Below are 15,008 nucleotides of genomic sequence, written 5' to 3'. Positions count from 1 at the left end.
CCTGTGCTCCGCAATAAGAGAAGCCACTGCAGTGAGAAGCCCGCACACCGCGACAAAGACTAGCTCCCACTTGCTGCAACTGCAGAGAGCCCGTGCGCAGCAACGAAGACCCAATGCAGCCAAAAATAAAACAAATAAAATAAATAAAAAACAAACAACAACAAAAAAACTGAACTTATCAAGCCTCTGTAGACTTGACTTCCATTTCATAGAAAATTCAAGAAATAGACGAACAAGTTCACTACAAGGAAGGTAAAGACAACCTCAGAATGTTGGGATTCTACAAGATTGATGACCTGATGCCTACAAGGCAATAGCAACACGCCCCCACCAAAAAGAGAGAGAGAGAGAGAGAGACAGAGAAAATTGCTCTAGACTGAGAGATTTAAGAGAAAAAACAACCAAATTCAATGAGTGAACCAACTGTTTAGATTCTGATTAGAATGAACCAATCTATAAAAAGATATTTTTAAGACACAGAAATTTCATTATTTTAGATGTTACCCAGAAGAATTAGTGGTAATATTGCTAAATGTGATAATGACATTGGTATTCAAGAAAATGGCCAAAGGAATACACATTAAAATATACAGGAATGAAAGGACATGATGTTAGGGATCTACTTTAAAATAATTCAGTAAAGAAAAAGAAAATAAGGGATAGATTAAGCAAAGTTGGTAAAACTGTGAAAATGTTGAATGAAAATAAATTGTGTATGGGGGATTATTTGTTGTACTTGCTGTACTTTTGTGTACGTTTAGAAATGCTCACAATTAAATTAATAGGTAGGAATACCTTCCCCCTAAATGACCTAACATTTAGATAAATGCAAATTACCTTTATCCTTAAAAAGGATTCCAATGAGGACAGCAAGAACCATTCATTTTCCACAGTGGCAAACATTTTTCTTTAAAGTAGGAATGTTTAATTTTAATTTAGGTCACTGGACTTCTTGAAATTACATGCAAAAATTTTATGTATGTGTCTGTATGCATCCTTTGAAGGTGGTGAGAAAGAGTTTTGATCAGATTCCCAAAGGGATCTGTAGCCCAAATAAAGGTTACAACCTACTGTTTGAAAAATATTTTTGGTAAAGTAAGAGTTCATTCACATATCACAACGAAGTTCTCATATACTGTAACAACTTGTGGTTTTGATAATGAACCCCTCAAGTTATCATGCTTTAGTGCAATTTTCTCATAACACATTAATTTGATCATAACCTAAATGCTGCCCAAAATAATCTCCTTCTGAAACTAAGTGAAAGATTACAGCTCACTCAAAAGCAGACAAACTGGGATTCCCTGGTGGCGCAGCAGTTGAGAGTCCGCCTGCTGATGCAGGGGACACGGCTTCGTGCTCAGTCCAGGAAGATCCCACATGCCGCGGAACGGCTGGGCCCGTGAGCCATGGCTGCTGAGCCTGCGCGTCCGGAGCCTGTGCTCCGCAACGGGAGCCACCACAACAGTGACAGGCCCACGTACCGCAAAAAAAAAGCAGACAAACTAGGCACAGAATTAATAGTACGACCTTAGGGGGAAAAATATCCTACCTTCTGAAGTTCTCCTACAATGGCAGTGAACTGATGTTCACAAAGAAGTTTCCATAAAGCCAGAGCCTGGTATGATTTTCGAACCAACTGCTGGATTGCCTGAAGTGAAACCTTTTCACTCAGTTGAGCCTCTAATTACAAAACACAACTCATGAAGTTTTGAAAAATGACAGGTTAAGTTGTTTTAAGTAAAACAACACTTTATCTCAAATAACGACAACTATAGTTAAGGTTGAAATCCTCATTGTTCTCCTTCCTCCCCTCATAGGCAACCATGATCATGAGTTGTTGAATTCACAGTTTTATCCTCTCACTATATATAAGTGCTTCTGTGTGTATGCATACATAAACAGTAAAAATGTTGCTGTTTTTAGACAATTTACACCATTGCTTTTTCTGCCCAGTTATATTTTCAAGGCTACCCATACTGATAAGTAAAAATCTAGTATCAATACATTTATTTTAATTGCTGAGTGTTCCATTATGTAAGTATACCACAATTAGGTCCATTTTCCACATGAAGGACATTCCTGTTGTTTCCAATGTTTTGCTACTACAACAATAACGCAATAAATATCCTTAAAAAGTCTCCTCAAAAACACAGTCAGGTTTTGCTACGACTGTTTTTCAAATTAAGATGCATTGGTGAATCATGAAATCAATTCAGTCAATCATGACAGATTTTTTTTTTTCCCCTTAAAAAGGAAATAGAATGAAAAAGGAAAAAAAATATTAGGGTATAAAATAGGTATAGTTATTTCTTAAAATTCTGTTGTGTGTATATGCTTTTAAACATCTGGGTCATAATATAAAAATTATTACTTATTGTGGGGAAAATGTCTGATAAAGACTGTTCCTGAATATATACCTAGAAGTGAAACTGCTGGCTTTGAATGCATATGCATTTTTAGCTTTTAATATATATGATCAAACTGCTCTCCAAAGTGGTTATTTCAGTGCATACTGTCAGCAATTTGAATGCTCCCCTTTGTATAAATCCTTACCAATGCTTGTATTTTGTCAAGTTTACTTGAAAAGAAGTACTGAAAGAAGAATTTACAAAGTAGTGAACAGAAAACTAGGTCCAGCAGGAAGGAAAGAAAGTACGTTGGAACAAAAGTAAATAGCTGAGTCTTAACTAGCAAAGTTCTATCAGCCAGAATAATTGGCTCAAACAATGGAAGGCAAAAGAACTTAAAAAAAAAACTGAATGGCAGGCAAAATTTAAACAATATTTTATTACTATGCCAATTCACATCTGGAATAATTATTGGTTATAAGAACTTTTCAGTTCCCTTGCTGTTTCCTTAGTTGTTACTTTTTTATAATAAATAAAAAAACACAACGTAACATTTGATTCACATTTTTAACTCTCCAAGAAATACCACTTCACACACATTAGGATAGAAATGGTTTTTAAAAAAAAGAAAGAGAAAAATTATTGGTGACAATGTGGAGGAATTGGAATATTTTGTGTACTACCAGTGGAAATGTACCAATACAATGGTATAGTTGCTATGGAAAAGTTATGGTGGCTCCTCAAAAAATTAAAAACAGAATTACACATAATCCAGCAATTACACTTCAGGATATATAATAAAACAATTAAAAGTAGGGACTCAAATTTCTATTTGTACACCATGTTCATAGCAGGATTATTCACAATACCCCAAAGATGAAGGCAACCTAAGTGTCCACCAAGAAATGAAAGGATAAACAAAATGTGGTTGATACACACAATGGAGTACTATTCAGTCTCAGAAAGGAAGGAAATTCCAACACATGCCACTACATATGTGAACTCTGAAGACATTATATGCTAAGTGAAATAAGGCAGTCACACAAAAAAACAAATACTATATGACTCCACTTACATGAGGTACACAGGGTAGTAAAATTCAAAGACAGGAAAAAAAAAAGGTGACTGTCAGGGGTTGGGGGCAGGGGAAAATGCGGAGTTATTGTTTCATGGGTACAGAGTTTCAGACTAGAAAGATGAAAACATTCTGGAGATGGATAGTGGTGCTTTTTGCAATCACCATGCTACAGGAAATCATGTGAACTTAACTTACTGAATGCCACTGAACTGTACACTTAAAAATGGTTAAAACGGTAAATTTTATGTTATGTATATTTTAGCACAATAAAAAAATTCATTAAAAAAAGGTGTGTATCGGGGAATTCCCTGGTGGTCCAGCGGTTAGGACTCCTCGCTTCCATTGCAGGGGGCCTGGGTTCGATCCCTCGTCGGGGAACTAAGATCCCACAGGCCACGGGATGCAGCACTCCCCCTGCCCCCAAAAAAAGTTAAAAAAAAAAAGTGTGTGTCATGTTTTCTGGTGGCAGAAATGAAAATCTTTTATGAGCTGAAAGTTGTGGAAATACATGATGTCCATATCATCTTACTTTTCAAATCACACTAATATTACTTTAATAAAAACATTTGTTACCATAAACGATCTTATCAAGAGATGTCCACTCTTTTCTATTCACCTAATAAAACTCTTTACTGGGGTCATGTACATTTAACTATTCAGAAGCAATAATTTACCATGAAACTTCCTCTGCAGCTCCTGTTGCATTTGCTGGGTATTTCCATTTTCAGGGCGCATGAATCCTATCAGCCTCTGCTGCACTTTGGCAGTAGTACTGAAACAAAAATTCCAGAAAGTATATTCAAAGGGTTGTGCAATTATCACCACAACTTAATTTTAGAACATTTTTACTCACTTTCCATTAGCAGACAATTCTCATTTCCCCCGCCCTACCCTAAGCAACAGCTCATCTACTTTCTGATTCTATAAATTTGCCTATTCTGTATATAGTGAACTGGAATATGTTGTAAATATTCTTTTCCTCTGTAGATTAGTGAAATAATCACTGACAAATCAATACAACAATTTACACCTGGAGCATTTTAATCTCTCAGATGCTTAAATTTTCACTGAGAGTAAATGGTTAATAATAATAGCTTCCATTTATCAAACACTTGCATTCTGTCCCCACCAATGATTTAACATAATACAACAACTCTATAAGGTACATATTATTAAGAATACCATTTTACAGATATGAAAACTTCAGGACAAAAGTGAAAAGCAAAGAACCTGCTGTCAGGAAATACTGGTCACTGAGAGAAATGAGCTAATAAAAGCATTTGGTGCTCATTTGGTGAAGAATCTGATTATTTCAGGTTTTAATGCAACTTCAGGGATGCAAAGAAAAGAATGATGAACTTAAACAAAAAATGTATATACAAAACAGAAAGGGACTCACAGGCATAGAAAACAAACTAGTGGTTACTAAGTGGGAGAGAGAAGAGGGAAGGGGCATATTACAGGTAGGAGATTAAGAGATACAAAATACTATGTAAAAAATAGATAAGCAAAAAGGATGTACTGTATAGCACAGGGAATTACAGCCATTATTTTGTAATAACTTCCAATGGAGTATAAACTGTAAAAATATTGAATCACAATGCTGTACACCTGAAACCAATATAATACTGTAAATGGACTATACTTCCATTTAAAATAAAAAAGAGGGACTTCCCTGGCAGTCAAGTGGTTAAGACTCCATGCAGGGAGCACGGGTTCGATCCCTGATGGGGGAACTAAGATCCTGCAAGCCATGGAGCATGGCAAAAAAAAAAAGTATGACTACTGAAGCTATAACAGGTACACTGTCGGATGAGGTTCATAAGTGATTAAGTCAATGTTGTTAGAAAACAAAATTTTTAGGGTAAAAGCAATACAACTATACTATAAAAGAAACTGAGCAAATTCTCTTTAATCTTAAAGCTGAACTGAAAAACAATACAAACTCATAATTTTGTTGTTTTAAAAAAAATAAAAAACAAAACAACGTATAGCACGACCAGTAGGAATTAATACCTCTAGCTGTAGTCTCTAATACCCTTTCCTACCAAAAGAAACTAGGGCTCCCTAGAGAAATGGCCAAATCCAGTTCTAGGGCAAGAATTGTACCAAATGAGCCTGAAATGTCCTGTCACGCTAGAAAGCAAAGATGCTACCAAATACTGTCAAAAAGGACTCAGAGCAGTCTGAAGAGGCAAAAGGTTGGGATAATTTTCCATTGGAAAAACAACCTGCAATGGATTAAAACACATTAAATACGTTTGAAACCAGATTCACATAATGATACTAAATAAAAAACTCAACTGATGGTGCTGGCCAAGATGGAGTAAGCCTGTTACAGTCTCTCTCATTTGGACACGATACAAAAAGCAACTATTCACCTGAGGACTCTAATAGCACACAGATTGATGAGGGGAAGTCAAAACTCGAATGATAATCCATACGGAGGTGAGTATACTGGGTTCCCCCCAATTCCTTTATCTTCAGGCTTTGTCCAAAGGTGAACTGAGTCTCAAAACAGTATGGTGAGTAAAACTCCCAAGGAACATTCAGCAACGTCTGGAGACATTTCGAGTCATAACTGGGGAGAGCTACTGGTATCTAGTAGGCAGAGGCCAAGGATAATCCTAAACATCCTACAATGCACAAGACAGTCCCCAGCACCAAGAGTTATCTAGTCTACAATGTCTACAGTGCCAAGGTTGAGAAACACTGGAGCAGAAGAACTGAGAAAAGGGGGCCGTGTGGTTCAAAAAGTTTGGAGGGAATCAGTTATTTCTCTTGATGCTTTGCCCCAAAGGCACCACCACTTCTGCAAAGCTGTATGATAAGACAGTGAAAACCGGGAGAAAACACTGACTTTCTATCCAGAGGACCAGTAAAAGAGGCCTCTGGGAGCTAGGGAATATATGGGAAATCAGAGCAAGAAGAGGCTGGAGGAGGAGATCCCCTAATTCTGAGGAAGACGAACACAACTTCTGGGCTCACCTCCCAGGCTGTATGTGCATGGAACATACCCAAAGAAGCAAAGCAAAGATACTAAGACTCTGAAGACCACACACTGTATGATTCCATTTATATGAAATGTCAAGAATATGTAAATCTACAGAGACAGAATACATTAGTAATTGTTTGGGGCTGAAGGGCAGAAATGGGGAGTGACTGCAAATGAACAAGACGGATGTGGTCTAAAAATGGATTGTTGTCATGACTGAAGAAATTCTATATATTTACTAAATCACTGAACCAATTTAAAACAAGTGAATTTTATGGTATGTAAGTTTTATCTTAAAAAGCTATTTAGGGGCTTCCCTGGTGGCGCAGTGGTTGGGGGTCCGCCTGCTGATGCAGGGGACACGGGTTCGTGTCCCGGCCTGGGAGGATCCCACATGCCGCTGAGCAGCTGGGCCCGTGAGCCATGGCCACTGAGCCTGCGCATCCGGAGCCTGTGCTCCGCAACGGGAGAGGCCACGACAGTGAGAGGCCCGCGTACCGCAAAAAAAAAAAAAAAAAAGCTATTTAAAAATTCCCATACTCGGTGAGACTAATGTTGTGAGGGTTGGTTGAAATTAGGAAATCTCTTAATAAAGGTAAGGAAAAAAATTATACAATCATCTCTATAAGATGTAGACAATACATTTGACATACTTCAATACTCACTTTATAAAAATACTCAATAAAATAGAAATGGATGGATACTTTCTTATCATGTTAAACTATATCTAGGCATCTTCTTTAGTGGGGAAACACTACACACTTTCCCATTGAAGTCAGGAGTAAGAGCAGGATGCGCACCATTATCTCCACTCTTTAACACTATGTTGGAGATATTAGCCTATGCAGACAGAAGAAAGCAACTAGAGTTAGAAAGAAAATGGTAGAACTATCTCTATTTGCAGATGACAGGATGACATATTTGAAAAATCCAAAAAACCCAATGAAAAAAACTACTAAAAACAGTAAAGAGAAATTAGCAAAGTAGTAGGTTACAAAATCGAAGGTTATAATTGAGGCTATAATTGTAAATTCAATAAACTGCTTAGAAACTATTAACAGAAGAATAATATAATGGTGGAAAAGAAAAAGAAAAAAAAAAAACACCTTCCAACTAAAATTCCAGCTATGTAGGAAGAAGGACAGTGGTAGAGGGTAGGGGAAGGAGGTAAGATAACAGATTCTGTTCAATTAATGATGACTGAGATGTATATTTTTCAGAATTTAAAACTAACTATCAGAAGAAGAAAAGTCATACATAAAACTTTTAAATCAATCCAGTAAAACGGAAGGGGAGAAAAACAAACAAACAAATCCCAAACCACAACAAAGTCCACAAGTTCAGGATGGTGAGAAACAGATCAAACATTTAATTAACCCCAACAAAATGAGATGGAGTTAAAAGACAAAGATTCTTTAACTGAATTAAAAAGTGGCAGGGGCTAGAAATCAATATATACATGTTAAGATACACTTAAAAGAGTTCTGAAGGCTAAAAATAATTGGTATAACCTTCTCAGGGGACAACCAAATACTACATACCAACATTTTTAAAAGCTCTTATATCCCAAAATTTTACTTCTAAAGAAATTCATCTGAATACTACTGAACAAGTACACAAACATGTATAAAGAATACTCACTGAACCCTGTTTATACCATCAAGAAATAGAAACAACCTAATTACGCATAGAGTTATACCACTAATTGCTTGAATATAATGGAATAACATGTAGCCAATACAAACAAAATTTATTCTATTGATTTTTGGAATGCTCTAAAGAATATACTGAATGTAAACAATGTTTCACAAAAAGTATGCCTACCTAGATCCTATTTTTACAGTGGACTACTACTCAGCCATAAAAAAGAACGAAATTTTGTCATCTGCAGCAACATGGATGGACTTGCAGAGCATTATGCTAAGTGAAATAAATCAGAGAAAGACAAATACTGTATATCACTTATATGTAGAATCTAAAAAATACACAAGCTGGTGGATATAACAAAAAAGAAGCAGACTCACAGATATAGAGAACAAAACAAGTGGTCACCAGTGGGGAGGGGGTGGAGGGGTGGGCAATATAAGGGTAGGGGAGTGAGAGGTACAAACTTCTGGGTATAAGACAGGCTATGAGGATGTATTGTAAAACACAAGGAATATAGCCAATTATTTCTTAGTAACTGTAAATGGAGTATAAGCTTTAAAAATTGTATTAAAAAAGAAATGTATATGAATATATGAATATACATTCATATACATGTGTGTATATTCATATATTCATGTATGTTCACATATGATTTGAAAGTTTATATTGTCATACTTCAAATTAATTCATCAGGGGAGTGATGTGAATTTTTTACAAGTCCATATTACTTTTATAACAACAGCAACAAAAAATGTTCATCCTAAACATGTGTCCATGCAAAAACTTTTACAGGAATGTGCATATCAGCATTATTCATAATAGCCAAAAAGCTGAAACACAACATTGTAAATCAACTATACTTCAATAAAAAACAAAAAAAATCAATTAAAAAAAAGAAAAAGAAAAAATGGTGAAACAAGGCAAATATGCATCAAACGATGAACTGAAAAATGAAACCAAGTACTGATATACACTACAATATATGAACATGAAAATATTATGCTAAGAGAAAAGCCAGAAACAAAAGGCCACATACTGTATATCTGCATTTACATAAAAGATCCAAAATATGGCAGATCCATAGAAAGAGATTGGATTAGTATTTGCCAGGGACTAGGGGAAAGACAACTTTGCAGTGTTACCAACTGAATGTTTGTGTCCCACCAAATTCATAGTAATCCTCAAAGCGATGGTATTTTTGGAGGTATGGCCTTTGGGAGGTAATTAAGTTTAGGTGAGCTCATGAAGGTGGAGACCCATGATAAGATTACTACCCTTCTAAGAAAAAACCAGAGGACTTGCTGTCTGGTTTTCTCTCTGCCATGTAATGACACAAAAAGAAAGCAGCTGTCTGCAAACCAGGAAGAAGGTCCTCACCAGAACTTGACCATGCTGGCACCCTATCTCAGACTTCCAGCCTCCAGAACTATGAAAAATAAATGTTTGTTGTCTAAGCCAGTCAGTTTATGGTATCTTTGTTATTTCAGCTTGAATTAAGACATGGAGTGACTGCTAATGGGCATAGGGTTTCTTTTTGGTGTGATGCAAATGTTCTGGAACTAGATAGTGGTGATGATAGTTTAACTTTATGAATATACTAAAAACCATGAAACTTTTTAAAAGGATGAATTTTATAACATGTAAATTAAATCTCAGAATAAAAAGGGAAATAAATCTTATTTATTCCTACTTTGGATTTCCTAATGGTCCTCCTGTAAACTGGGAGTTTCTGTCTAGAAATTCTTGCAAACCTTTCAGTTCTTGTAGCACTGACTCCAGCAGCTGGGAGGGAACACTACTTTCAATCTGAAAGAAAGGAAATATTTTCAAACATTTAAAAACAATGAAAAAAAAGCTTCTATAAAAAACACATATGCTGTATACCCATAATTGAACATGAAGTTTTAATTCTAAGGTACCCTATCTTCATAAACAGTAAAGTTATTTCTTTTATCAATTTATACTTGGTGACCAGAATAAAGGGCTAGACACCCACATCCCTCCACCCCCTGCTGCTCTGGTTTTAATGAGGTATAATTTACAGACAGTAAAATACACAAATCTTAAGTGAATACCTTGATAACTTTTTACATCTTTATATAGTCACCACCCAGATCACAATATTGGGTATTTCCAACACCCAAAAAAGTTCCCTATTGCCCCTTTTCTAGTCATTAGTCATTCTACCTCCTAGGTAACCAACCACTTTTCTTACCTCTATCATAGAATATAGACTGGTTTTTCCTGTTCGAAATTCACACAAATGAAATCACATACTATGATAATACATTCTGATTCTGAGAAACTTTAAAATTTAGAACTTTAAAATAGAGTATCAGAGTTAAAAAGATGTTTAGTATCTTTCCATCTTAAAAAGAAAAAAAGCTTAAAATAAATTGCATGCATACTTCACATTAAAAAAAAACCTTTAATACCTGAATTTATGATAGTACAAATTTCTGTGTTTCTTAAAGCACTCTGGAAAGTACACCAATACATGGAAATTAGTGCTAGGTTCTTGGAGTTTGGGGGCATATAAGCAATACATTAAATTGTAACTTTGAGCAATATTAAGTATTAGGACTGATTCTATTTAGCCCCCATAACAATGTTATGAGGGAGATACATTCTCATTTTACTGTGAGATATCAGGCTCTGAAATGTTAAGAAATTTACTCATCATTAGTAAGTGACAGAGCTGAGATGTAACTCAGGGGGTGAACAGTTTACTGGACGAGTACACAAACATGTATATAAAGGAATAATCACTGCATGTTGTTTATAACATCAAGAGATATAAAACAATCTACTTCCCCATTAATAACGTAAACTGGCTCCACAGAGATAATGGAATACTGTTATTTATATAACACACTTACTGCAGTGATCTCTCTGTTGCCACTCTTGAATATTCTCTCCACAACTAAACTAGCATCCCAGATGTTTCTGGAACAAAAAATGTTTTAATGATTGTGCTGTAGATGAATAAAAACAATTACAATAAGTAGTAAATTCCTTTCTATGTGTTTATTTAGTTTTTAAAGTGTAGCAATGACTTCATTTAACATTTTACTAAGTTATCTGAAAACAAAAAAAAAAAAAGGAAAATTTCCAAACCTGACAGATCTAAGTCATTTCACATAATGAAATACTGTTGAAGAAAAATCAAAGACCCTGGGTAATAAATTGGAAACAAGGAAGCTTATAAAGTGAGTTCTGCACTGTTTCACATTTTTAAGCAAATGATTCATATGAAAGCATACAACTCAAATCTAAGAAAAATACACACCAGACATGATAATTAAGTGGATCTGGTAGAATGATTGAAAAATGGCTGTAATTCTTTATCCCTCCCCACACCTATTCTCTTTACAATATGACTCTGATGCCTCCTTTATAACGAGGAGTCTATTTCCCACTTTTTGAATCTGGGCTGGCTTGGAGATGTCCCCCTGCCAAGTAAGTCAGGCAGAAGTGATAGGAGACCTATTCTGAGCCCAGGCATCCTGAGGCTCTGCAAGTTTCTACTCTCTCTCATGGAACCTTACCACCACCAAGTCTATGATCCCTGACTAGCCTGCTAGAGGATGAGAGACCATGTGGAGAACAATCCAGCTGTCTCAGCTGAGGCCATTCTAGACCAACACACAAACATAACCCTAAACATGTGAGAGTCCAGCCAAGAGTGACACAACTCTCTTCAACCTCAAAGCTGATTTCAAATGCATAGTGGGCCTAGCCAAGACCAGAACTGCCTAACTGACTTGCAGACACATGTCACTGAGTTATGGGATGGTTTGTTACACTACATATTAGTATATACAGATATATTTTGAAGATATATATACATATATAAAACACAGTAACAAATACAGATGGTTAGATAATAAAAAAGCTGAATGACAGAAAACAATCTTATTAATGGACAAGTGAGCTTAAACTATAAGTAAAATTTAGTAGGCACAAATAATGTCCCAAATTTAAAGTTAAAAATGTTCAACTATACACAATAGAACAAGGTAATCAACAGTTAATTATCCCATGAAAAACTTACCCCATGATTCGAGAAAAGTAAATGCAAATACCATTGTGTTTTCCAGAGTACACAATCTCTGGTCCAGCCATACAACTCATACTTGTGGCCTGAGTTGCTGGATTTCCCATAGCACACACTGGAGTTGACATAGCAGGAGGATGAACACCTTGTACACACGTAAGAAAAACAAATCTTAAAACTTAACATTAAATATTCAGAATTCTCAATAACCCAAGTCAGTTGTCCCTAGACCCATAGGTAAAAACAATTACAAAAATATTGAAATAAATAGTTATTTAATTTGGTTTTCCTTGATAAGAAGAGAGATTTAGACTTGGAGAGGAACTCCCAAGTTGGCTTTCAAGTGTGGGCAATGCAGGATGAAAAGGAAAGCAAGCTTGCAATCACTGCACATTAATGCTGGGAGTAAAACAGGACTAATTATACAGTTCAGGGCTGGTAATTAAGTCCTGATACTCAAAAAGGGGGCTTTCCAGGTCCACTAAGTAAAGGCATTCATGGCCAAATGCCAATACTTGCTTGGATGCCACTTCTATTAAACTACATTATTTTCAGGGGAATAGGACAAGTTAATCTTTCCCATTCTAAGCATTAAGAATAGTAATTCACAATGTTAGCTCCTCAAAAAGAATAGTAGTAGCAACCTAAAACAAAGAAAAGAGGTACCTTGAGATGGTGTTCCCAAAAAGGATGGATTCAGGTACGTACTACCACTAGGAATAGGAGAACCTAAAAAGAAAGAAGAATATAAAGATTTATAAAATTATCTCCCAGTTTTTTTGTATCTGATCAAAATTAGACACAGAAACTGTTTCTAAGTGTAAGAGTGAGGAGTGGCACCACCCATAATATATTCAAGAATTAGGGACTCATTTCCCAGCAACTTTCTAACAATCCCCACTTTGGAAAACATTGAGGTGGGAGTTTGTTATTAAACCTCTCAACTCTTTCCTTTTGAATAAATAACAAATGAGTTCTGTAAATACTACTGGTTATATCTTATTTTGTTTCCCAGTATACACTAAAGATTCAATATTAATATATCATAACACTAAGAGTCAGACATCTATAGAATTATTCCCTAATAATGCAGTAGCAGTAAAGAAAATACAATGAAATTTTTTATCCATTAAAATATACTACAAAGCTTCTAAAATTCAACTCTATTAGAAACAGTTTCATTTCAATGTTTCATACTCACCAGAGTAGACAGGAGACCCCAGGATGGGACCAACATTACTTGGAGCGGGGAGAGTGGCTGGAAATCTCATCTGTGCTTCACCACCATACCTATTTTTATGACAACAGGGGCTGAGTTTATTCAGTGAAACTATACATCTTAAAAGCTAGAACTGTTTCAAGTCCTGCTTAGCTTCCAAATAAATGCTTTAAACACTAGAGACTTTCCTGGTGGCACAGTGGTTAACAATCTGCCTGTAAATGCAGGGGACATGGGTTCAATCCCTGGTCCAGGAAGATCCCACACATCACAGAGCAACTAAGCCTGTGCACCACAACTACTGAGCCTGTGCTCTAAAGCCCGCGAGCCACAACTACTGAGCCCAAGCACCACAACTACTGAAGCCCACGTGCCTACAGCCCGTGCTCCGCAACAAGAGAAGCCACTGCAATGAGAAGCCTGTGCACCTCAATGAAGAGTAGTCCCCTTTCGCCGTAACTAGAGAAAGCCCACATGCAGCAACAAAGACCCGACGCGGCCATAAATAAATAAATAAATATTAAAAAAACATTAGAGACTTTAAATGCATTGTGTTGACAGTGAAATATACACAGATACATAATAAAATATTTAGTAAATGTTGACTTCAAATTGCTAACAAGAAGAATCATAAGGGACTCTGGCAATTTCTAAAGAAGAGTCTGCAATGCATAGAATGTATTTAATAAGTATATGGTACTGTAATTTTCATACTAGATTATGGTTAGACCACTCAAAAAATTCTTTTAAACAAAATTGCATTTTAAATTTATTCTTAGCTAAATATTTTCCAAATAATATCTCTTTGATATCAAGTTTTCTAAAAGTGACTCAATCTCTCAATGCAAATGATACACATAAAGCAGAACTGGTAGTGTTTGAGGAAGTAGAAAAGATAGATGAGATAATAACTGAGGTAGAAGACTAGACAAAAGAAGTTGGAGAAGAGAATCCAGAGAAAGAGTAACAATGCATAAATTATGCTAATCTAGTTGCTTCCAGTAGTATTATCACCTTTCCAATTTAAATTTTACTAACTTGCCTATATAGTTGCTCAACTGTTTTGCAAACCCTTAAACAACCACATTAGCCAATGCAACCATTAATAAAAAGTGGCCAAGAACAAAAGAAAGTGATATATACCTGAAGAAAGCCCGAGTGGCCCAAGCAGATACTTCTCTGTCACAGGCAGCAGTGGAACAAGCAAGAATAAGGCAAGTTGCACAGGCCTGGTCTTCCTGTAAAAAAAGAGTATCTTTCCTTATGTAAAACATAAACATTTCAAAAGAAGTTTTGTTTACTTCTGTATCCAGTGTTTAAACCCGTGCCTAGCACAGAGCAGGTACTTGATAAATATTTGCTGAATGAATGAAATCAGCTGGTATGAAAAAGGAGAAGTAAACACTATTGGTTTTAAAGTTTATCATAGGCGCTGTTATTAAAGGATGGTCTCTTTTTCTTTTTATCTAGATTCTACTTTAGTTTCTGGTTTAGTCCCCCACTACTCCCGGGTTTTTTTCTCATGGTGTTTTAACCTTTTAGAAAATAACAATAATAGCTAACATTTATTAAGTACTTGTCATGTGCCAGGCACTATTTTAAGAGTTTAGAGCATATTAATCCTCACTCCACATATTATAATTTAATACACATGAGAAAAT

At 35.8% G+C, this 15,008-nt stretch overlaps 1 protein-coding gene across 1 annotated transcript in view; it reads right to left on the bottom strand.

The window, feature by feature from the left end:
- The window catches only part of NUP155 (nucleoporin 155), a 61,729-nt gene that overhangs the window by 19,951 nt on the left and 26,770 nt on the right, over nucleotides 1-15,008 (bottom strand). Inside the window, exons 15-22 of the mRNA XM_060009573.1 lie at nucleotides 14,491-14,585; nucleotides 13,330-13,418; nucleotides 12,795-12,857; nucleotides 12,126-12,273; nucleotides 10,951-11,017; nucleotides 9,762-9,877; nucleotides 4,104-4,201; nucleotides 1,553-1,683 (exon numbers count right to left, since the gene is read on the bottom strand). Coding sequence (XP_059865556.1) covers nucleotides 1,553-1,683; nucleotides 4,104-4,201; nucleotides 9,762-9,877; nucleotides 10,951-11,017; nucleotides 12,126-12,273; nucleotides 12,795-12,857; nucleotides 13,330-13,418; nucleotides 14,491-14,585 — 807 coding nt within the window. The remainder of the gene's footprint in view (nucleotides 1-1,552; nucleotides 1,684-4,103; nucleotides 4,202-9,761; nucleotides 9,878-10,950; nucleotides 11,018-12,125; nucleotides 12,274-12,794; nucleotides 12,858-13,329; nucleotides 13,419-14,490; nucleotides 14,586-15,008) is intronic.

This window comes from Delphinus delphis, chromosome 3 (genome assembly GCF_949987515.2).
Source record: "Delphinus delphis chromosome 3, mDelDel1.2, whole genome shotgun sequence".
In the NCBI taxonomy this organism is placed as follows: Eukaryota; Metazoa; Chordata; class Mammalia; order Artiodactyla; family Delphinidae; genus Delphinus; species Delphinus delphis.
This window is presented reverse-complemented; position numbering and strand designations above follow the sequence as displayed.